The sequence below is a fragment of the Suillus fuscotomentosus genome, assembly GCF_016647785.1.
Source record: "Suillus fuscotomentosus strain FC203 chromosome Unknown F5891scaffold_72, whole genome shotgun sequence".
Lineage (NCBI taxonomy): Eukaryota > Fungi > Basidiomycota > Agaricomycetes > Boletales > Suillaceae > Suillus > Suillus fuscotomentosus.
Genome location: NW_024539584.1, coordinates 105,948 through 126,453, shown reverse-complemented (window position 1 = coordinate 126,453; position 20,506 = coordinate 105,948). Strand labels below are relative to the sequence as shown.

Below are 20,506 nucleotides of genomic sequence, written 5' to 3'. Positions count from 1 at the left end.
ATATTCCTGATCAATAGATACTGATATGCAAACAGGCTGGTGTTTACATGTGAGCAAGCCTCGAGAAAAGTGGAAAACGACGGATTCATACAATATCACTCCTTTCCAAGAGCTGTCTCAGAAATGTCCCAGGAAAGCAGACTATGAAGGACATTGGTTCGAGTGAGGCATGGTTGTCTTTATGATGAACGCCAGGATAGAGAGTTGAAACTTTGGTGAGTGATAGCGTCGAATTCATTTTGCTTATTTATTTATGCTATGGTATCTACAGTCTTTCGATTCTGTGATGACACTTCAGATCGTGTCTTTTGCACTGTGTGCCCTAAAAAATGTGGTGTCTATCGTGTGATGGCACACTGCAATGCTGTAAAGCACGCGAAGTAAGATATTCACATTCATGGTGCCGAAAATCTTAAGAAAAAGCTTTCTGAGACCAGGAAGCCAAGTGTTTCTGCTGCAATGCCTGCTGGCCATCCTGATCCTTCACTTCCCCCCACTGGTCAAGATGACTTCAGCATCGATTTCGATTACGTGGATGACACACCTATCGACATACAAGCTGATGGACTGCCCATGGTGCCAGAAACAGTGCCAGATGATATGGATTCCGAATATCCATTAGCCAATCTCTGGAACAAGATCATCAGCAGTCAAACACTTCAGCTCGATAATGAATTTCCGGACCTGTTTGCTGAACTGCAGGCATCTGTTGCCTCGGGACAAATTGCCATCTCAACACCCATTGTTCCCACCAACAAGGAGTGTGAGCTTATTGACGACAGTGCGCCTGACTTCGGTATTGAAATTCCTGGTAAGTGAGATGTCTTTCCTGCACTCTGAAATTCAATACTTAGCAGTATTTGCAGAGGATCCGCTTCTTGAACCTGCGAACACTAACTACAACGTCTCTCTGGATCATCCCTTGTATCCCTGGCCATCGAAAGCAGTAGGTCTTATGCTGCACACATATATATGATATATCTAACAATATCAAGCATTTCATCACATCCCTCTTGTTTAGCTCCCCACAGCTTCCGTTCTCTGAAGTCCAAAAGAAGGCGGTCTTGAATTGGGCCAAAGAACTTGGTGTGCGAAGCCTTCCCTCACTTGGCGCGATGAAGAAGTGTCAGAGTCATCTGCAGGATCTCATAGGAGATCCAACCGAGAAGGTCACATCTCACTCTGGAAACACATTCTACATCAACAGTGTTGCAAGAGCAATTGCAAAAGTTCGTGGGATGGATCTCTGCACCGATGTGATGTTAACATAATTCATAGGACTACACTAATCCCCTCACTCGTCTTGCGATGCAAGACTATCCAGAGGATGGCGGAAAGGGGATGTCACAAGTATTCAACGGGAGTAAAATGTTGTTCGATCTCCCATTGCCGCCAGCAGTCCAGGTGGACAGGACCGTGTATTTTACGGACGAACTGTTGCAGGAGTCTTCAGGAGGCTATTTCATCCCAAAACGATTCTTTCTGGCTGCTGCCGACATCCCCACCAACACTACCGAATCCTGCAAGCAATCAGATAAAGTGCTATATGCATTGGGTCGAGCTGCTGAACGGACAGAGGTACAGGGTCACCTATGTAATGTGTACTAGTGCTCAAATGTGTATCAGGCCGGGTTCATTGTAAGTGACAATGAGGAGATTATCCCAATGTCTATGTTTGTACGATCATTTGGAGATATTGCCGCAACCTGCGGAGAGCTTGATTGTGGGCTCACACATATGTTCGGTTCTACTTTCATTAGTAACTATGAGACTAAAGCATGACATAGCATCTTCCATTAAATATGCGTCACTTTCACCCAATCCGCTGCGAGAAAAGTCGAAAGGTCGAATGGTGTATAATGTTCCCTTAATCATCTTCATGGACAATGTTTCAGGCAACATATCGAAGCAGTGGAACAAACACCACGCTATATACATGTCTAACGCAAATTTGCCTCAAGAGATGCTCGAAAAAAAATTCTTCGTGCGATTTGTTTCATCCTCCCCTCACGCACCACCCATGGAATTGATGCGAGCAATGAAGGAATTCATATCGTATGTTATTCTACTTGTCATTTGTATGCTAGTATCGTTGAATGCATGTAGTGACGCAGCACAATCTGGTGTCATGGCGTGGGATTGCAAGTTCGACGAGGAAGTTATGCTCATTCCGTATGCATTATTTCTCGCTGGAGACAATCCCATGCAAGCTGAAGAGTGTAGCCACGCGGGGCTCAACTGCAACTATTTCTGCAGGATGTGCGATGTTGGCGGAACGAAAGAGTACAAGGAATCCAAGGCTGGCTACAACAGCATTTTTATGGTATGAAAGTTCTTTCCGTATCTGCCATATGACTTATAGTGCTTGCAGTCAGGTAATATATGGACCCCCGAGAAGACGAGTCAAGAGATTCAACAACAGTTTGAAACTGCCTTCAGATCAGGCGCCACAACAAAAATCCAGAATTCTGTTTCGTCGACTGGTGTGCGAGATTCAGCTTCGGGTTCAATTCTCAGTGCATTGGTCGAACTTGGCAAGAAGCTTCGAAAACGCATACCAGGATCTCCAGCTCTGCCTGAAAGTGAAGTTGAAGCTGTGCTTCGGAAAGAATTCGAGGAACTCTTGAAAGGTGGACACCTCAATGATACTACCAATCCCCTACTGGGAATGGATGGTGAGTTTTTTTTGGTTGCTGTAGATATCTCGCTCTTAGCTTCATATAGGGTTAGATATTCATATGGATACCCCAACAGAAATCCTTCATACAATACTCCTGGGCGTCGTCAAGTACTTCTGGGGGCAGACAGTGTTTCTCCTCGAAAAAGCAAAGTTCCTCCACATTTTTCAGTACCGGCTTGAATCCATTGACAAGGACGGCCTGAATGCGCCCTGTCTAAATGCAGACTATATTTGCCACTATAAAGGCAGTTTAATCGGCAAGCATTTTAAAAGTTTGGTGCAAGTTATGCCATTCATTATCCATGACCTCGTTCCTCCAATGGTCCTTAATGCATGGACAGTGATCGGCGAACTCATTGTACTGGTCTGGCACACAAGATTCATGGACACAGAAACATATCTCGTGAGTTCAATTCATGTTCTATCCAAAAGGCGTGTCTGATACCTTTGTGACAAAGGCAACGCTATCTCAAACCATTGAAGATTTTTTGAATGTTACAACACAATGCGCACCGAGTATTTTGATTAGCAAGCCAAAGTTCCATTTTCTCGTCCATCTTCTAGCGTACATTCGTCGTTTCGGCCCTGCGATTGTTTTTTCAACTGAGCGATACGAATCATTCAATCATGTCTTCCAGTTATCGTGCATCTACAGCAACCGACAGGCGCCAAGTAGGGATACTTGCAAGATTTTTTCTCACCAGGACACGGTCAAACATATCGCTACCAGTGGATACTGGTATGATTCCAGAGTCAAGAAATAGGTTTGTGCAGGGGAAAAGGTCCTATGCTATCTTGATGAACATCCTGAACAAGCGAGGCTTCTAGGAATACCAAACTCGAGTCATAGTCCTCTGATACCCGGTAAGTCCCATGGTATGTGCTATCGCTATATCGCCACTAATGATGTACAGGTTCAGACAAAATTGAAACCACTTCTCCCACTGCAATAGCAAAGTCAGTGCGAAAAAACACAGTCCCATGGAAAACCACTCGCTGCGCGAAGATTCTTGGGACCATTCAACCTGGAATCATGTATTATCAAGGTAAATCAGTTGCGATGAGTGAAGGAGAATGTGCACGCTTGAATAGTCATGTTATTTTCCGACAACCGGTGGACAGGCAGGTGAGCTAGTATCTTCTTTTCCTTTTGTCGTGACGGCTACTCATGGACACGGCTGTGATGCTGCTTCCAGTTGTATATTGGACATATTCGCGAGATTCTTGTATCATCACAGGACAGTCAAATGACAGATCATGTCGCACTCCAGCTCTTCACATTCAGAGCTGCTCTCCACCCATCTCTCCACCTCCCATGCATTGATCTTACTGATAATGAGATGGTTTCAACCAGTATAGTACGTCATGTGTTTTATATACAAGCTAATTGTTCAAGACTTGGATCGCCTCACAGGACATTATTTGCTCCGTCAATATTCAACATAATTGCCTCGATTCGCAGTGCACGGACATCCGTCGACAGTCTGTACATCAAGAACGGATAGACACCTCTCAAACAAAGGCCACAGTCAAGCATGAGTCAACGCCGAACTTTTTTCTCAATGTCTATTCCATTCATAACTACGATCACATCCAACGTGTTGTTCCAGATACACTTCGTGAGACACCGCTTCAGGTTACCAATGTAGCTGAAGTTCGTGCCATTGCCATACACCAACTACAAGACAAGAGAACAGCGAAGAAAGGTGGAGATACGTCCCAACTAGCAGATAGTGGTGAGGGTGTGGCTGCTCAACCATCTTTAGTGCCACCTTCTGCCTTTGATTGTGCTCCAACCAAACAGTGGAAGCCTGCATGCAAAGCCAAGGCAAAAACAGCAAAAGCGAGCGCACGTGGTCCGAGTACGCAAGGAAAGAAGGGGACGGCACCCACTCAGCAAGATTCAGGAGCATCGCAGCAACATCAAACTGTCTCTGCGCCATCAATGGGAGGTCCTTCGCAACATTTTTACTCACCTGCACCCCAACCACACCATCCTCCACATCAGTCTTTCCCTCCGCCCCTGCCAATTCATGCTCTTCCCCCCTTACGCTCCTCACCTCCATTTCACCAATCACCATCTCAGTTGTATCGCCCTCCCCCACAGTCATATCTTCCGTCTCAATCATATGCCCCTGCGCCTCTACCTGCCCAATATGTTCACCCAACTCGTCAGCAAACACAAAACGTGCAAGAGGCCCCAATGGATCCACTGCCTGCAGTGCAGGCCCCAAATCACTACATGACATTGACGCCTCACTTCCCTCCTGCACATCTACAGCTCTGGCAATCTCATGATACCAGCTCTATCTCTGGACTCCCCAGCTCTTCTCGTGCCCCACCATTGCACCAGTTTCAACCTCTGATGTCTCCCACACACTATTCACCACATAATGTTGCAGGCCGCTTCCCATCGCCTCATTATCCTCCCCAAGAATCTCAGGTTCGATATCTGCAGAGTCAGCATCACCACCCTCAGTTTGGTATGATGTATCCCGGTGGGATATGAACTCCAAAGGTATCCCACAGAATTTGTTGCCAATCAGTGAGTCGCTAATCCCACAGTGCGCGACTTCTACTTACAATCCTGCAGTGCGCGACTTCTACTTACAATCCCACAGTGCGCGACTTCTACTTACAATCCCACAGTGCGTGACTTCTACTTACAATCCCACAGTGCGCGACTTCTACTTACAATCCCACAGTGCGCAACTTCTACTTACAATCCCACAGTGCGCAACTTCTACTTACAATCCTGCAGCGCACGACTTCTACTTACAATCCTGCAGTGCGCAACTTCTACTTACAGTCGCACAAAGACCTTCAAGCCATTCAAGTTGGGTATCTGGTGGTTCCCCATTTCAGATTTGGTGTCTGGCTGCACTCAATTTTATGTGATTAGATGAAGGCCTGCTGCAAATATTCTCACTTTTGCTGCACCAAGAAGTACCACTCAGATAATATACTTAGTGATTATCTCTTCATCCCTCTCCAAGCCCCTTTTTCCACCCAGCCCTTATTCCAAGAATATATCCTCTTTATTGTTTGATACTCTTTTCTGCTGCTTTCATAGGCCTGAGCACACCAAAGATCTTGTGAACAATATTTGGGTATGACACAATTGCCAACTCGGACGCAAGCGAAGAAGCAAGGCTTTATTTGATCAGCCACCGAGCCCGAACCTCCATTGGTCAGCCTTGAGCAGAACAGTGAGTTGCTCCTGCGCAGTGCATCCACGTCCATGCAACATCATGATGCTCCAGCGCTATCCTGTGCAGACCAGTTCAGATTCGAGAAGCACAGGAACCCCACGCTCAACAAATGGTCTGTTAGCACCACCCACCGCTGTGCCTCGAGGCAGGAGTCATTCGACTTCTATCCAGAATGCCTCTTGACCTCCTTCAGTGTCTGGATCCATAGGAGACATCGGTCGTGCTTGTTCACCGCTTTCCCAGACCGTCACTATTAATCAAGCTTCTCAAGGTCAAACTGTTGTTGCCTCTCGGTTTGCTTCACCAGATGAATCCCTGGATGAGCCTATTAGTGCTAGCTTGCGTCGCCGGAGATCTTCTAGCACCGACTGTAACGACCCATCGATATTTACGCCTGGACTCACAAAGCGACTCAAGTTGTATGCAAGGAAAGTTGCTGAAGAGAAAGGTGTCGATGAGGAGCACCTCATTGAATTCATTGATGCAAGTTTTCTCTCAATGCTATTATGAATCATTAGACTGGAGTAATTGCCTATATGCTCATTGATATTAAGGCCACCTTGATGATGTTGAGCGCAGCGAACAGAAAATCTCTCCTCGCGGAAATCAAAGAACTAATAGAATCGAAAGATTTCAAGGTACTTGTGTCTAAATGTACTATTCTGTCGTCAACTTCATACTGATCAAGCATGACACAGTCGGGTCTTCACAACCGCCTCACAGCATGTGTATTATCGCCTAATCTCACCGCATACATCAATGACACGCTTGAACATGTCATGGTACCTTCAATATCCTTATGTAGGAATGTAGCAGCTGGACAGGATGACAGGAATTTATCAAGAAAAATAGCGAGATATTCAAGGTCCCAAAGTTCCTGTTTGAAGACATCGAGCTCACCACACAATTATAAAAACTTGTCAGCGAAGCACTTTCTTGCATCCGCGGCAATATAAAGACTAAGGTAAGTGTCAAAATACCTCACAGAAAAAGCCAAGCTTAGACTAATTCAGCTGATGTCGTCGATCCTAAAATGCTCGAGTATCATAGACACTGCAAGATCACTTGCCCATGGTTGCCTAGAAGTTGATGCATCACATTGGAATAGATATGCATTTTTGGTATGGTCTTACTCTCCTGACTGCTCATTCTGACGATGAGATTCCACTGGCAGCGCCGTTGCTTGCGTATCTTTCTTATCGGCACCGGTAACTACAAGACCATACCTCTAAAGGATATCTATTCCCCATCGCTCCTTCCGTCCCTCCACCGAGACCTTCGCATCAAGGTTGGTGATGCACTTGGCATTGATGTTGGATTGGACGACTTCGACCAAGACCCCATAGCCGAAGGTGATGCTAATCAAGTCCAGGAGAACGGTGCAGACAGTATCGGAAGCATTGAAGGCAGCATAAATAGAGCAGAGGCTGGAGATGATGGACCCGATGTCGATGTTAACCATGATGGAGATGAGGAGGAGGACGGCCTGGAAGGAAACGTGTCTGGCACGGCGGAAATGTATGAACTCAACCCCAATGATTTGGGATTTGGCGGCCATGGAAAGCGCACTATCTTCACATCAACCAAATTGTGGAGGTTTGTGGATGCCTTGCTCGAGGGCGTTCGCAAAATGGGAAAGGCAGAGGCAGAGGAACTCAATGATGGAACACCGGTTGAGAATATCATCAGAAAGTAAGTTCATTGCTAATACTTCACTCTGCACGTGGTTACTCATTGTTGGGAAGCATCTTGGTCGAATATTTCCAGCAGGAAGAGGACCGTTCCGAAGCTGCTTTCCAGCACCAATCCCCAGTGGCAGACGAAAATTCAGACCGATCTACTTTGGTAGTGAATATGCCAGCTCCTCACTCCTGCTCGACACACATATCACTCGTTCTGAATCGTTATTGTAACTAGCACACCAATAATATAATTGTTTTGACTGCTTGACATACATTTACCGCCTTGCAAAATGTGTATTTGATGTGACTGGTATGGTGCTGGTAAGCTGGCGACTAGCTACCCTGAATATATGAGTCTATGTCTGACTGGTCCTGGCCAGAGGTAGATACGACTTACTGAACTTGATATCTATACACGATGGGACAACATATCCGTGTGAGGTGTGGCATGCAATATATTCAAGATAAATCAATGTGATACTCGTAATAGCTCCGGTTTCCAATGTACCTACACTATCTTTATAATACCCTGAAGCTTTTAAATACAGGCATGTCACACACCTCGTGTGATAGATTGATTAGTTAAATATTAGATTGGTCAACAATATATGGCGAGAAAACCATGTTAACGACATTTCGAACAGGTTTGTCACACGTTACTACTTTTGTCGAGCGTTTTATGCTGTTTTACCATCACGTGACGTTCGGATTCCGCCGGATTTCCCTTGTTGTCGCACCTGGGTTGCCCTATTAATAAGCCTTATTATACTTGGTAGTTACATGTCTCGCCAACTATAATTAGGCTTGGTTTCATCAAATCCCTACACCAGCGTTAAATAGTGCCCCAGCTCCTCAAAATACCTTCGAAAAAACTATGTACACCTCACTATGGTGGGCGCGTGCGCGCATAGGCTATATTCGGTAAGCATCCCGCCCTGCCTCAATTGCGTCATATTCCTATTTTAATTTGGCACGCTCGGCAATGCCTGCTACGCTTCCTAATTCGAACCAAGGGGCTCTTCTCACGCTTCCTAGCTCTCCTCATCACTGTGCTCATCGTCCCTGCCGTTCCCCGCCTCCATTGTGCCCCCATTGTTCCGCCTTTGTCGTCGTTGTCGTCAACCTCCTTCGTTCCTGCCGTTTCCCACCTCCCTCATGCCTTCATCGTCAACCTCCTTCGTACCTTCGTTGTCGACCTCCTTTGTACCTGCCGTTTCCCAACTCCCTCGTGCTTTCGTCATTGCCCTCCTTTGTGCCTTCATCGTCATCGTCCTTCGTACCTGCCGTTTCCCAACTCCCTCGTGCTTTCGTCGTTGCCCTCCTTTGTGCCTTTGTCGTTGCCCTCCTTTGTATCTGCCATTTCCCGCCTCCCTCGTGCTTTCGTCGCCCCAACCCAGTAATGCCTCGTGCCTCAGGTGTCGGGAGGGTCAAAGGGCTCTCGAAATCCATCATTTCCCATGGTTTTAGAGGAGGTCATCACTATTCCAAAGTCCTGGCAGTCGGCAAACAAAGCCAGCATATGGCAGAGGCAGATTCCAGCCGCCAGGCTGCTATACAAGGTATGTACTATTTTCTTTTTTTATCATTAATGCTTATTGTTGTATTAGAAATGTCAGCAGAGGACCGAAGCCGCGTTGAAAATATGATGGCAGATTTTGGAATGGACGTGGAGGTGTTCACCCATACAGTGCCTCCAGGTGAAGAGGCCTTTGACCTCAGTCACGCAGGTGGGGAGCATGAGGCATTTGAAGACCTTGCTCATCAACTGGCGGTACTAACTGGATAGTACGTATTCACCACTGTGTACAACTCTTCAAATATTAACACCCATTGTAGTCATCACATTGATCCACGAATTTGGGGAGAACGCATCGATACTCAAACCGCTCATTGGGGCCTTCAGATAGATCGTCTCGTTGACGCCTACTTAAACTATTGCAGTCGAGATTCCGGGGATGGTATGCCTGATATTTCAGATCAGGTCCTGTCAGGTGTCAATGCTTCATTCTCAATTAATGAGATTGAACTCATTGATACATTCAGTAAGTCTGAAATGTTCCTTGATATCTTGTACTTATTTTTTCTTTGCAGCACGAAGGCGCTCGCATCTACGACCATTACCGTCTCATCAATACCCAAATGAAACCCTCATCTACTATGGGTACATCGGGTGTGCCCCGATGTATCCTTCTGTTGCCATCTCGCTTTGTACACTCGCTGCCTACTGTCAGTCACACCGAACGTGTCCCCGGTTCAGTATCCAATCACAATGCAAGACTTTATGTTACCTTCACGATGTACGTACATTCCTCACATTGAGGTTCGTTTATTTACGTTGAGTTTGTAGATTCCATATCGGCCATACTTAAAAATGCAATTCTCAGCAGCCTATGACATTTTTCTAGAAATCCTCCATCACATCAGCCAGTGTCTGCGTCAGGCGCTCAAACGGGATACCATCAACTGGCGTATGTTAAACACATGCCCTGCATGCTTTTACAAGCTCGACGATGAACCTGCCCTCGATTTTGAATGGCTGGTATCAATTGACGGTAACAATAGCCTGAAGCGATGGGACTCGTCCATCTATGGTACCACCGCCCGATCTGATTCTCGCACAGCTCGTTCGGATTATTGGATTCATGCTGACACTGTTGACAAGTTTGAGAATGAAGTCAAATCCCGACAAGTAAGTGTTTACTATGTATACAACTATGTTCTAACATTATCTTTTAGACAGACTTGAGGAATGATGACGACTGGGAGGATGAGCCTACAGACCCAGATCATCCGGGAGCATTCACATGCGTCAATCAATGGAGAAACGCTGGCCCAGACTCACATAAGAAGATGTTTGCCATATTCCAAGAGTCAGGTATTTTTATCGCTTCATGCCGCCATCGCTTTGTGCTTCTCGCGTGTGATATGATCCGAAGCGGAGAACTGTAAGACCGCATTTTGATCTAATTTTTATATTACTAATGTATTCTGGCAGTGTGAAATATCCGATAGCGATCATCGACAAACTCCTTACGGTATATGGAAAAAATGGAGGTTGCGCGTACAATATCGGTTGCGCATTCTCGAAGACGTTAGCTAATAGTACGTTGGGCCCTCGTGCACACGATCTTGGCTTTCGGATGATGGTTGGCGCCTTCCATGGCCATGCGCACAATCAAAGGTGTCAGCTTGACTGGCACCCAATGTATATCTCTGGAACTGGCCATACTGAGGGCAAGGGTTGTGAGCATATCTTCTCTGCATCTAACGAGCTTGCACATAGCACAAGGCATGCTAACCGTTTTCATCGCCACCAAGCCATCGAGGAGCATTTCGCTTTTTGGGATGCCGATAAGTATGCTGCACTTAGTAAGTCAAAAAATCAAGCTGTAATTGTAATACTGATGCCGCAGTGTCAGGTAATTATTTGTGGACTCATTATCACGAAGCGTTGAGACAGCCGAGCTAGAAACTATCAAGGCCGAGCTACGCCTTAGCGACAACGACTTCCCTGGATTCTTTGATCAGGAATGCATATATCTGGATGGTTTGAAGCAGCCAGATCCACGAGATCGACTCTCTATACGTTATGTTGAAGTACTAGATGAACTCACTGAAAGAAGTATCGTGCCATCGACTACTAACTACCACCCATCCCCTGATATGAATTTTAATAGAGCTGAATGGGATCTCACCCATGAATCTGGCAATAACGCTCTTAATGGAGTACATATCGGCAGCTTGGAACAGATGCATGATGCCCTGAAGCAAGCTCGCATCTGAGTTAATTCTTCATACGCCAAATTACAGCATGCCGAGGGGCTTGTTGCTCACTGCGAAACACTCTTATCTGTCGATGAGAGATGGTTGATTGGCGGTGACGAATACAAATGTTTCAAGGAGGAAGCGACACTCGGCAAGTATCATACTGCATTGGATGAACTTGAATGTTTGGTCGTCATGAGATTGTTTGAACTCTCAAAGCTCTCGTTATCGGGCACAGGTTTGAGATTTCCACTACTAGTAAGCGCTTGTACTATGACTGATTCGTTTACAAATTGTTTAGGATACAAACTACGTCAACAGATTAGTAAAGCTTTACAGCGGCGCTCGGACGCTATTCGCAATGTGATAAATTGCTACAATATCCAGGCTGCTTCCCTCATCCCACTGAGACAAATGATCGCATGGAAAGACATTGCCGAATACAGTTTCCTTGGCGAGTTTGACCTTCTGTGTGACTCTCGTACTGACATCCAAGACAAGGATTGGGCAAGGCCAGCTCACTGTGAGGCGACTACAAAGTACTTCAAGCTCTGCCGAGCTCGCGAAGAAATTATTCGACTCAATATTGAAATTCGCCAGCTCCGAACTGCTATCCATGATGAAACCATTGACACGTCTGCCGTTATCGACGAACTTCTTGTAGCTAACCCTTTGCTTGCTGCCGAGTTGAAACGCCAGTGGCGCTCACGGGCGGCTATCAACGCTGTGCACACATATCAGTTAGATCAGATTGAGAGACTATTTGGATTCTCTGGTATTAGTGGCATTGGAACTCGCCTTGCGAATCCTGCGTTCAGCAGACCAGTCAATACCAATGGTGCTAGTTCCGGTGAGTGTGGATCTTTAACTACCTATATCGCATTAATTCTCGCCACAGCACAAGCAGAGAATCCTGATTCTTCTGCATCAGAATTCCATGATATTGAAGCCCTTGACCGTGAAGAGCACAAAGTGGTCACCAAAGACATGGCTGATTTTTTGTACTCAATAAACGACTGACACCATCTCTGCTTTGTAATTGTTTTTTTCATGTACCGCATAGGACTACATATATGAGAAGTTTTCTGGTTCGATCGGTGATATAAGAAAGAGTAGGTAGACGATTGTATAAGTGATTGTGTGGGTGATATAAGAAAGAATTGAACAACTTGAATACCTATGATGTTCGGATAGGTTAGTTGGCGACCCCGAGCTTTCTGCATGGTGACCTCGTCGCAATTCCTTGATCCAACTTGAATGTCGATGATGTTTGGATAGGTGAGTTGGCGATCCCACCTTGATCCAACTTGAATGCCAATGATGTTCGGAAGTTGGTGATCCCACCTTGATCCAACTTGAATGCCGATGATGTTCGGATAGGTTAGTTGGCGATCTCACCTTGATCCAACTTGAATGCCGATGATGTTTGGATAGGTTAGTTGGCAATCTCAAGCTTTCTCCTGTGGTGACCTCATCGCGATGATATTCAGATAGGCTAGTTTGGCGACCCCTGGTAGGCTTTCTTGAATGTTAGGGAGACTCTTTGCCTGACTTGGAGGATTATGCGGCTATCTGAAGTGTCATGCCATTCATAGCATAGTCCTTTGTCATTCCTGTATGAATATGCATTGTATACTATTTTGTACTATGTAGTTGTGTGATATCCGATCTTGCAAAGTGAGCTCACGTGCTGTATTGAGTGTCAAATCATGGACAACGCAATATTCTGCTGAACACATGTATTCAGCTGAATTCTATAGCAGCAACTTGAAGTCGCCAGCCTTTCATTTTCTTCATGGTTTATGACCACTGCTATTTTGTGCTTGATCTGTGCTTCTGGAACTCATTCCAGAATTGGATGGCCTGCAAAAGTGAGTATTACATTTTACATTTTGGCGCTTATCCGTGCTTTTAACCTTGCTTCACAACTACAGACTACATCACCGGTTCCACAATGGTCACTCCAATCTCTAGCCTCAGAGCCACTGCATCTATCACCTCCGTTCAGCCCTCAAGTCAAACCACGGAATCAACCACTGAAAAATTCGCCATCCCCAGTCTTGCCAATCTACACAACTCAATGTTCGCTCAAGGATTCAGCAATAATGAACGTCAAGTGGCCGCCAGGGCTTTACTGAGACACGACGTTCACATTGACGGGACACACTATCAGGCTAGACTGCCTGGTGGCCTTCACCCATCGTACTTTGCCTTTAGCAGCACTGCTAAACGAACCAGTGAAAAATCCCTTACCCATGAGGAGCTTCTGGAGGCATCGCTGCAAGACGTCTTCGACGCCGTGAGTCATTCAAGTCAGTGTCCACATCTTATTTATGTCTCACTTGTTTCCCAGCTGAGTATGCAAGATCGCCTTGATGGCGGAATTTCTGTCCTCATTCAATGCGCTGGGTCTGAAGCAGTCGCTTCACCCGAAAACCTCCCTGTTGACCTCTACATTACGCCCCGCGAACTACAAGAAACTCCCGAGCGAATTGGCGGAGACCTTGCCGTCTGGGTGCAGGTATTTGCCCAGGAGTTTGCAATGCCACACCTTGAGCGGTTCAATCAATGTTGTGTCATCGAAAACATCCAACCGCCACCATGCTGTAAGTAGTAGATCATTTTCGGCTTCACTGTTCACACAACTGACTCAAATTCAACAGTTTCTGCGGCTCATATCAATGTCAAGGGCCCACAGTATCTACCTGGCCCAGTGGTTGCTACTGGAGCGCATATACAATGTTCTGCTCAACCGGCCCATACCTTCACACAAGAATTGAAAGCAACTGTGGTGCACGATGCTCCTTCTGCAGCTATCCGTGGGGGTGCAGAAATGAGCGAAGGTATTGGCGAGAACATTTCGCCACAGCTGACCACCCAACACACATGAGTTCGCCGACGCAGGCACGCGGAAATTTTCACACCCGGCAAGGTAACTAATGATGGCCCGATTTTTCGGTACCAAGACTGGAGCAGGATACTGCATGTGGACCGCCACTCATTAGTATTGGACCGAATACTGACGCCGCTCTGGATTGGATTAAGTTGGGGGATGAAGTTTTACCTAAGCTCCGTGTTCTAGTTCAAACTGTGCGTAGCAGCCGATGGGAGGCAGTGTTCAGGTCTCCAAAATGGGATCTCTCGTACGAACATGCTTCCATTCTGTCTAGGGCGCTCCTGGCTGACCTTCAGGGCATGCCACGTAGCCCTGATGTTGTAAAGGTCAGTGATATTATTTTGGCTGCTGCTGTCATACTAACTTAGTTGAATGTCCATAGCAGCCATCATCTGTCCTCATGTCCATTTTGAATTTTATTGGTATATTGATTTTCATATGCGGCCTATACTTTTTCGGCATCTTATTATTTTGGTTGTAGATCACTTTCCCCTTTTGAGTCTTAGTTATGAGCCATGTGTCCTGTTTTTTTGCCGTGGGTTAGAAAAAATAAATGCATTGGTGTGTATAAAATATTCATATTCAACTACAAAGGCCCTTTGCTGATTTTTGCCATCCTTCTGTGGGTGATGGTCTCCCAGTCCTTCTATGCTGCGAAGCACATTCAAGCACCACCTCGTAGTCGTCCTAAGGTCACCCTCAGCAAAGAAGCTCGCACGGCACTCAAGTTTCAGCGAACCGAGAAGTTGCGTCAATTCAAGGATGCGCTTGATCTTGCATGGGGCCAAATTGACGATGTTACAACAACCATTGCTGCTACCCATCGCAAGAGCTTCCATCGTGTACAGCACGATTTATACATGGGTTGGGGATCACTCTGTTCGAAGCATTCAAAGCCCAGTGTTTGGAACGCATTTTGCTGGAAGAAATCTCAGGAAGCGAAGAAAGAGAACTGTAAGTCTGTTGATTTGTATCATATGCATTTTCATGACTCAATGTTGAATTAACAGGCAATGGCCACGGAAAGGAGGCACTCCAGTCACTGGTCCACGACCACAAGGACGAATACCACGCTCTCACACAGGAAGAACAACAAGAGTTGCTCCAGGAATTCGCCGACCAGAAGGAGACCAAGGTCTCTGGGTTACGTGTCTCAACAAAGTCGAAGATCAACGACATCACTCAAACCCTGAAGGCGGTAGAAAACGAGGTACACACCCTCGAATTGCAATACAATGTTACTAAGTGTCTCGTTACTAGCTCAATAGTTTAAATTCTCGCACTGGTGCTGAGGTCATGTTGTATATGATGCGCGGTACTACTGATCTACCTCTCCGTGCAATCACCTTCACAACACTGGGTGTCAATCACTTTATGGACTCTGTCATCAGCATCAATACTCAGGACTTCCTCAGCAAGATGGAAGGTTTCGCTATCCAAGGGATACAAGGTACAGTTTTTCCGTTGTTATTACATTCTCAAGTTAATTTCTATTTGTACTAGGTGCCGCAAGCAACCATCAAAAAGAGGTCTCTAAGGTTCGTGGAGACATTCGAGCAATCATCACCCAGAAATTGAGTAAGTCTTTCCCATCTTTTGACAGCACAGAATTCATTTTATTCATAGGGAAGGTGACCGGAGAAAGCAATGCCAGGATGCAGTGGGCAGACTACTTTCATAACGTGGTCAACCGCTATCAGGTCGCCATCAAAGGATGGCCGGAGCATATCCCATTCACAAACCTCAGCAGTGTGACCAACGCGCTTCCGGACCTCCATACTCTTTTAGACTGTTGGAAGTCGGGCGATACAAGGTGGGAAGTGTTGAATGACGAGGAACTTGAGCAACTCCGTCGCGAGCGCAATGAAAAAATTGACAGTGGTGACATTATCGAGTCCCGCCGCAGGACACAGTCCGACAAGGGTAAGAAGCGAGTACGACATGCGATAGCTGACCCCAGATGTAGCAAGAAGCACAAGAGTGCGGAGACCATTGAGTCCAGTGACGACGAAGATACCCAGAGTCATGGACGGACACCAGACAGTTCGGAGGATGTCAGCACCACTCCGAACGCCAACTCGAACTCTAATATGACTAGGTGTACAGCTGGACAGACACCAGATGGTTCGGAGGATGTCAACACCACTCCAAATGCCAACTCAAACTCTAACACGAGTGGGTGTACTGCCGAGCACCCAGTAATGTCAATTCCCCCAGACTCAATCATCCTTTCCCCTTCGAGCAGCACCCCAGTACCATAACAATATCCCAGACTCAGCCATCCTGTCCCCTTTGAGCAATGTCCCTAGTTTCATTATTCCTGCGCTATAACTCATTTCTTGATGGAATTGCTCGTGATAGACTTAGTTTGTTTTTATAGAAGTGCAATGACATCTTAGTTTGATCTACAATATCACAGTGCAAGTAGAATATGACATAACCCAGTGCAATGAGGTGCGACAAACTACAAAGGGACAAAGGAGAACAACAAAGCTACAAAGGAGGGCGGCGACGAAAGCACAAGGGAGGCGGGAAACAGCAGATACGAAGGAGGTTGACGAAGAAGGAACGAAGGAACGAAGGAACGAAGGAACGAAGGAACGAAGGAACGAAGGAACGAAGGAACGAAGGAACGAAGGAACGAAGGAACGAAGGAACGAAGGAACGAAGGAACGAAGGAACGAAGGAACGAAGGAACGAAGGAACGAAGGAACGAAGGAACGAAGGAACGAAGGAACGAAGGAACGAAGGAACGAAGGAACGAAGGAACGAAGGAACGAAGGAACGAAGGAACGAAGGAACGAAGGAACGAAGGAACGAAGGAACGAAGGAGGTTGACGACAACGATGACAAAGGCGGAACAATGGGGGCACAATGGAGGTGGGGAACGGCAGGGACGATGAGCACAGTGATGAGGAGAGCTAGGAAGCATGAGAAGGGCCCCTTGGTTCGAATTAGGAAGCGTAGCAGGCATTGCCGAGCGTGCCAAATTAAAATAGGAATATGACGCAATTGAGGCAGGGCGGGATGCTTACCGAATATAGCCTATGCGCGCGCGCGCGCCCACCATAGTGAGGTGTACATAGTTTTTTCGAAGGTATTTTGAGGAGCTGGGGCACTATTTAACGCTGGTGTAGGGATTTGATGAAACCAAGCCTAATTATAGTTGGCGAGACACATAACTACCAAGTATAATAAGGCTTATTAATAGGGCAACCCAGGTGTGTCGTCATTTGTTACTGTCACAACGCGCGGCTGCTCGGAGATGTCATGCGGGGGCGACGAGGCAAACAAATCGAATTGCGGACGACTCTCGTGTCCTCAAACTAGTAGTGTGAAGTTCGAACGTACGAAGACTGTTATTACAGAGCAAAAACGGCGAAAAAATACAAGCATTCATTGGATGGGAAGAAAAATACAGATCCAGTTCAAGTGCGGGAAAGTCGAAAGTCATGCCAGCGACCAGCAAGAGTGTGACGTGCTGATGGGGGTACAATGTACATAGGCTCGACAGGTAAGTGTGTGTGAAACTTGATGCATTGCGAGAGTGATGAAATATTATTGATTGGGAGAGGAGTAGAGCATGATTATGTGAGGGTGCAATGGAAAATGGATCGCATGGACACATCCAACTGGGGATGCGCGCAGTGAGATGCAAGTGCAGTCGAGTGTGGCCTACAGCTGAAAGGAGTTTCATTGACAAAGACAGACAAAACAATAAGAGAAAAAGAAAGGGTATCAACTGAGGGTGCCTGAGCTTGGAATGGTCGCTGATGTGACACGGTCTTTTGGGTGGCCGTTCTTGCTCTTCCGACCGATTAGCTCACCGCGCTCCTCGCGTTTGCGCTGGATCATGTCGAAAAGTGGCTTTGCACCACGGCTCGCCTCAGGGTAGGCTACCAGGAATGCTGATTCATCCCTCCCCATCCTGTCCAGCAGCACTCCCTGTCAGCAAGATGTCGACTAGTAGTAGAGCTAAACTCGAACTCACCGGTTGAACTCGAGTGCAATCACTTTGCGCATGTTACACTTCACGCCGGTAATGGTACACATTGCACCAGAGTACCAGTCCTCCGGCCAGTCCTTCAATGCTTTGCCGCCAATGGAGGCAGCTGGATCTTCCCACTGCTTGACAGCTGCGCGCCATGCATCTGGGCCACGTGGTAGGTCAGGAATGCCGACGCCTGGAATGGGTGCAGCTTTGCCTGCACCACCATGGGTATTGCGAGCATGGGCTGGTGGGATGGCAGGCAACGAAGATGCCAGAGGAGGTCCTGCAACTTCGACTCGATTTGACTGGGAGCTTGGAGTAGCAGACAAGGGAGGGATGCTCAGGCTGTTGGCAGGAGAGGGTGTCCGAGACGAGGGAATTTCCAGAGAGGGTGATGGAGACAGGGAGGAGCAGCAGGATGGTGATACTGAGGCAAGTGCAAGCTTGTCCAACACAGCCCCAACTTTGCCGGATAGGGAATCTAGCTGATGGTCAAAGGACATCTTCAGCTCCCGAGTTTCAGCGGCAGTGACAGGTGCAGTGAGTATGTGATCCCCATTGAAGCTTCTTTCAGCCTCGCGTGGAATCGGGCACAAGGCATCACAATGGTTCTTCTCATAGCGGGTGAGCTCATCCAAGAGGTAGCGAATCAGGGTGTCAACCTATGATACTGGTGAGGCCAGGCAAAATATGCCAAATACAATGTACTCACACTCTCTCCTTCTGCCCATGCCCCCCACCACCTTATTGTTGCCAGTGACCAGCGCTGACCGAGCGGCACAAACATAAAGCAGTACCTCGCACCACCTCGACGGAAGCAGTGACTCGTGTACCTAGATGCCAGCGCTGCCTCTGTGCAGATCCATGTGAGCATCTTCATCACGGCATCATACGACAGCTCATCAGTTGGGTAGACGACACCATTGGTGCCTACACAAGGGAATACAAATTCATCGGATTGCAGTGGGCGTCAAAGCAGGACCTCTTCCAGGAATTTGACCCAGGCACGTAAATGGGTGAACATACAGATCTCTGGGGTATGTGGCTGGGCGTAGACTTCATATTTGTGACCTAGTAGTACACTATGTTAGCACAGTGTATCTGAGATGCAGGTGGGCAATGTGCCTGGACATACCTTCGAGTGCGCCGTCAGTCTCCCCCTTTTGCTGCCAGCCCTTGCGATTGAGTAGGCTGACGAGGTCGAAAGGGATGCCATAGGGTGGTCGCCCCTGGCAGTTCCAGACGATGTCCCTGTGTTTGATCTTCGTAAGCTCGAAGTTCCTTGTGTGGCATCATGGTTAGCAAGAGATATTGGATCAGCAGCTGGGACTGACCTTGTCCAGATAGTAGTAAATCCAGTTGTCGAGAAAGCTCGGACCATCAGGTGGTGCTGAGCCAGAACCACATCTGCTATGTCAAGCACCTCCCCTGTCCGAAGGCACTGATAAATCTGGCTCACAAGCTTGTCAGGACATTGGTCATAGGACCAGGACATGAGCTTTTGCATGTCCTCAATTGTCATTGCTGATGCATGGTTTCTCGTACCGCCTTCAGCACCCTCATTGTTCTTGAGGATCTCCATCATATCTTGCACTGCGGCTGATAAGGCAGGGTTCCCTGTCACAACTCCAGTCACCTCATTGCAGTGATATGGCCTACGGAATGTCTCGCCCTTGCTGTATGCGGCACATTGCACATCAAGATGTTAGTGACTGAGAGTCAATCAAGGTACTGCACACAAGAAACACTCACACATTCCACCACAGATCCTTGAATGCTGAGAACACGCCCCATGTTGTGCTTATCCCCCTCCCCTCCGTCAGACCCTTCTGAACGAGGAACAATTCCAGCGCAGGTGCGGAGTATCGGTTCGGGATGGGATCAAACGCATGGCTGTAAGTCTCGATGTCCTCGTCTGAGTCACATTCTGGGGCCAGTGACTGAGCACTTGTGCTGTCCGTGTGAGCCTTGCACTTCTGCTCAACCACATCTCTCAGGAACCGACGGTCACGATCCAGATGGCCACTGTATTGAGACCGCATTCCCTTTGCCTTCAGCAGGGACTGTCGTGCTTCCTCCCACTGCACTTCTAGAGTGGAGGTTGATGCAGTAGCGACCTTCCTCCCTGGATTCTTGACAGAGGCTGTGATATTTTTCGTCGTTCCACGACCCATCTGTTAGCATTCCATAAAACCTGTAGCCTAGGATTGTTGTACGAGCAGGGTGTCACACTCTAGATATGAATTATAGGAGTCAGTACATATAGCTTCAAACACTTAA

General features: G+C 47.1%; 8 protein-coding genes across 8 annotated transcripts; 6 read left to right on the top strand and 2 right to left on the bottom strand.

The window, feature by feature from the left end:
* Positions 1 to 820: 820 nt before the first annotated feature.
* On the top strand, positions 821 to 5,189 carry F5891DRAFT_1130727 (uncharacterized protein; the record flags this gene model as incomplete). Its single annotated transcript, XM_041364566.1, has 16 exons — positions 821 to 946; positions 996 to 1,229; positions 1,279 to 1,578; positions 1,627 to 1,723; positions 1,788 to 2,055; positions 2,107 to 2,323; positions 2,372 to 2,675; positions 2,725 to 3,083; positions 3,139 to 3,409; positions 3,455 to 3,556; positions 3,658 to 3,806; positions 3,877 to 4,038; positions 4,095 to 4,424; positions 4,447 to 4,542; positions 4,578 to 4,851; positions 5,083 to 5,189. 16 exons carry the CDS (start codon positions 821 to 823, stop codon positions 5,187 to 5,189), a joined length of 3,396 nt encoding a protein of 1,131 aa, XP_041220588.1.
* A 1,859-nt stretch (positions 5,190 to 7,048) lies between these two features.
* Positions 7,049 to 7,809, top strand: F5891DRAFT_1194674 (uncharacterized protein; the record flags this gene model as incomplete). Its single annotated transcript, XM_041367986.1, has 2 exons — positions 7,049 to 7,584; positions 7,638 to 7,809. The coding sequence occupies 2 exons, from the start codon at positions 7,049 to 7,051 to the stop codon at positions 7,807 to 7,809; spliced, it is 708 nt and encodes a 235-aa protein (XP_041220587.1).
* A 1,407-nt stretch (positions 7,810 to 9,216) lies between these two features.
* On the top strand, positions 9,217 to 9,733 carry F5891DRAFT_910016 (uncharacterized protein; the record flags this gene model as incomplete). Its single annotated transcript, XM_041373610.1, has 3 exons — positions 9,217 to 9,359; positions 9,411 to 9,616; positions 9,666 to 9,733. Coding segments are annotated over 3 exons (417 nt in total), but the record flags the coding sequence as incomplete, so codon positions are not given.
* A 21-nt stretch (positions 9,734 to 9,754) lies between these two features.
* On the top strand, positions 9,755 to 12,359 carry F5891DRAFT_1130725 (uncharacterized protein; the record flags this gene model as incomplete). Its single annotated transcript, XM_041364565.1, has 9 exons — positions 9,755 to 9,871; positions 9,922 to 10,263; positions 10,311 to 10,519; positions 10,570 to 10,943; positions 10,988 to 11,003; positions 11,024 to 11,121; positions 11,359 to 11,577; positions 11,641 to 12,189; positions 12,238 to 12,359. The coding sequence occupies 9 exons, from the start codon at positions 9,755 to 9,757 to the stop codon at positions 12,357 to 12,359; spliced, it is 2,046 nt and encodes a 681-aa protein (XP_041220585.1).
* A 1,018-nt stretch (positions 12,360 to 13,377) lies between these two features.
* Positions 13,378 to 13,848, top strand: F5891DRAFT_914382 (uncharacterized protein; the record flags this gene model as incomplete). The annotated part of the gene is made up of 2 exons (XM_041373682.1): positions 13,378 to 13,638; positions 13,693 to 13,848. Coding segments are annotated over 2 exons (417 nt in total), but the record flags the coding sequence as incomplete, so codon positions are not given.
* Positions 13,849 to 14,864: 1,016 nt separating this feature from the next.
* On the top strand, positions 14,865 to 16,496 carry F5891DRAFT_960728 (uncharacterized protein; the record flags this gene model as incomplete). Its single annotated transcript, XM_041375762.1, has 5 exons — positions 14,865 to 15,189; positions 15,246 to 15,445; positions 15,496 to 15,685; positions 15,739 to 15,813; positions 15,862 to 16,496. 5 exons carry the CDS (start codon positions 14,865 to 14,867, stop codon positions 16,494 to 16,496), a joined length of 1,425 nt encoding a protein of 474 aa, XP_041220583.1.
* Positions 16,497 to 16,699: 203 nt separating this feature from the next.
* On the bottom strand, positions 16,700 to 17,209 carry F5891DRAFT_1194671 (uncharacterized protein; the record flags this gene model as incomplete). Its single annotated transcript, XM_041367985.1, has 1 exon — positions 16,700 to 17,209. One exon carries the CDS (start codon positions 17,207 to 17,209, stop codon positions 16,700 to 16,702), a length of 510 nt encoding a protein of 169 aa, XP_041220582.1.
* A 764-nt stretch (positions 17,210 to 17,973) lies between these two features.
* On the bottom strand, positions 17,974 to 20,400 carry F5891DRAFT_984589 (uncharacterized protein; the record flags this gene model as incomplete). Its single annotated transcript, XM_041377478.1, has 7 exons — positions 17,974 to 18,163; positions 18,227 to 18,888; positions 18,939 to 19,156; positions 19,253 to 19,297; positions 19,362 to 19,507; positions 19,561 to 19,902; positions 19,979 to 20,400. 7 exons carry the CDS (start codon positions 20,398 to 20,400, stop codon positions 17,974 to 17,976), a joined length of 2,025 nt encoding a protein of 674 aa, XP_041220581.1.
* Positions 20,401 to 20,506: the final 106 nt, after the last annotated feature.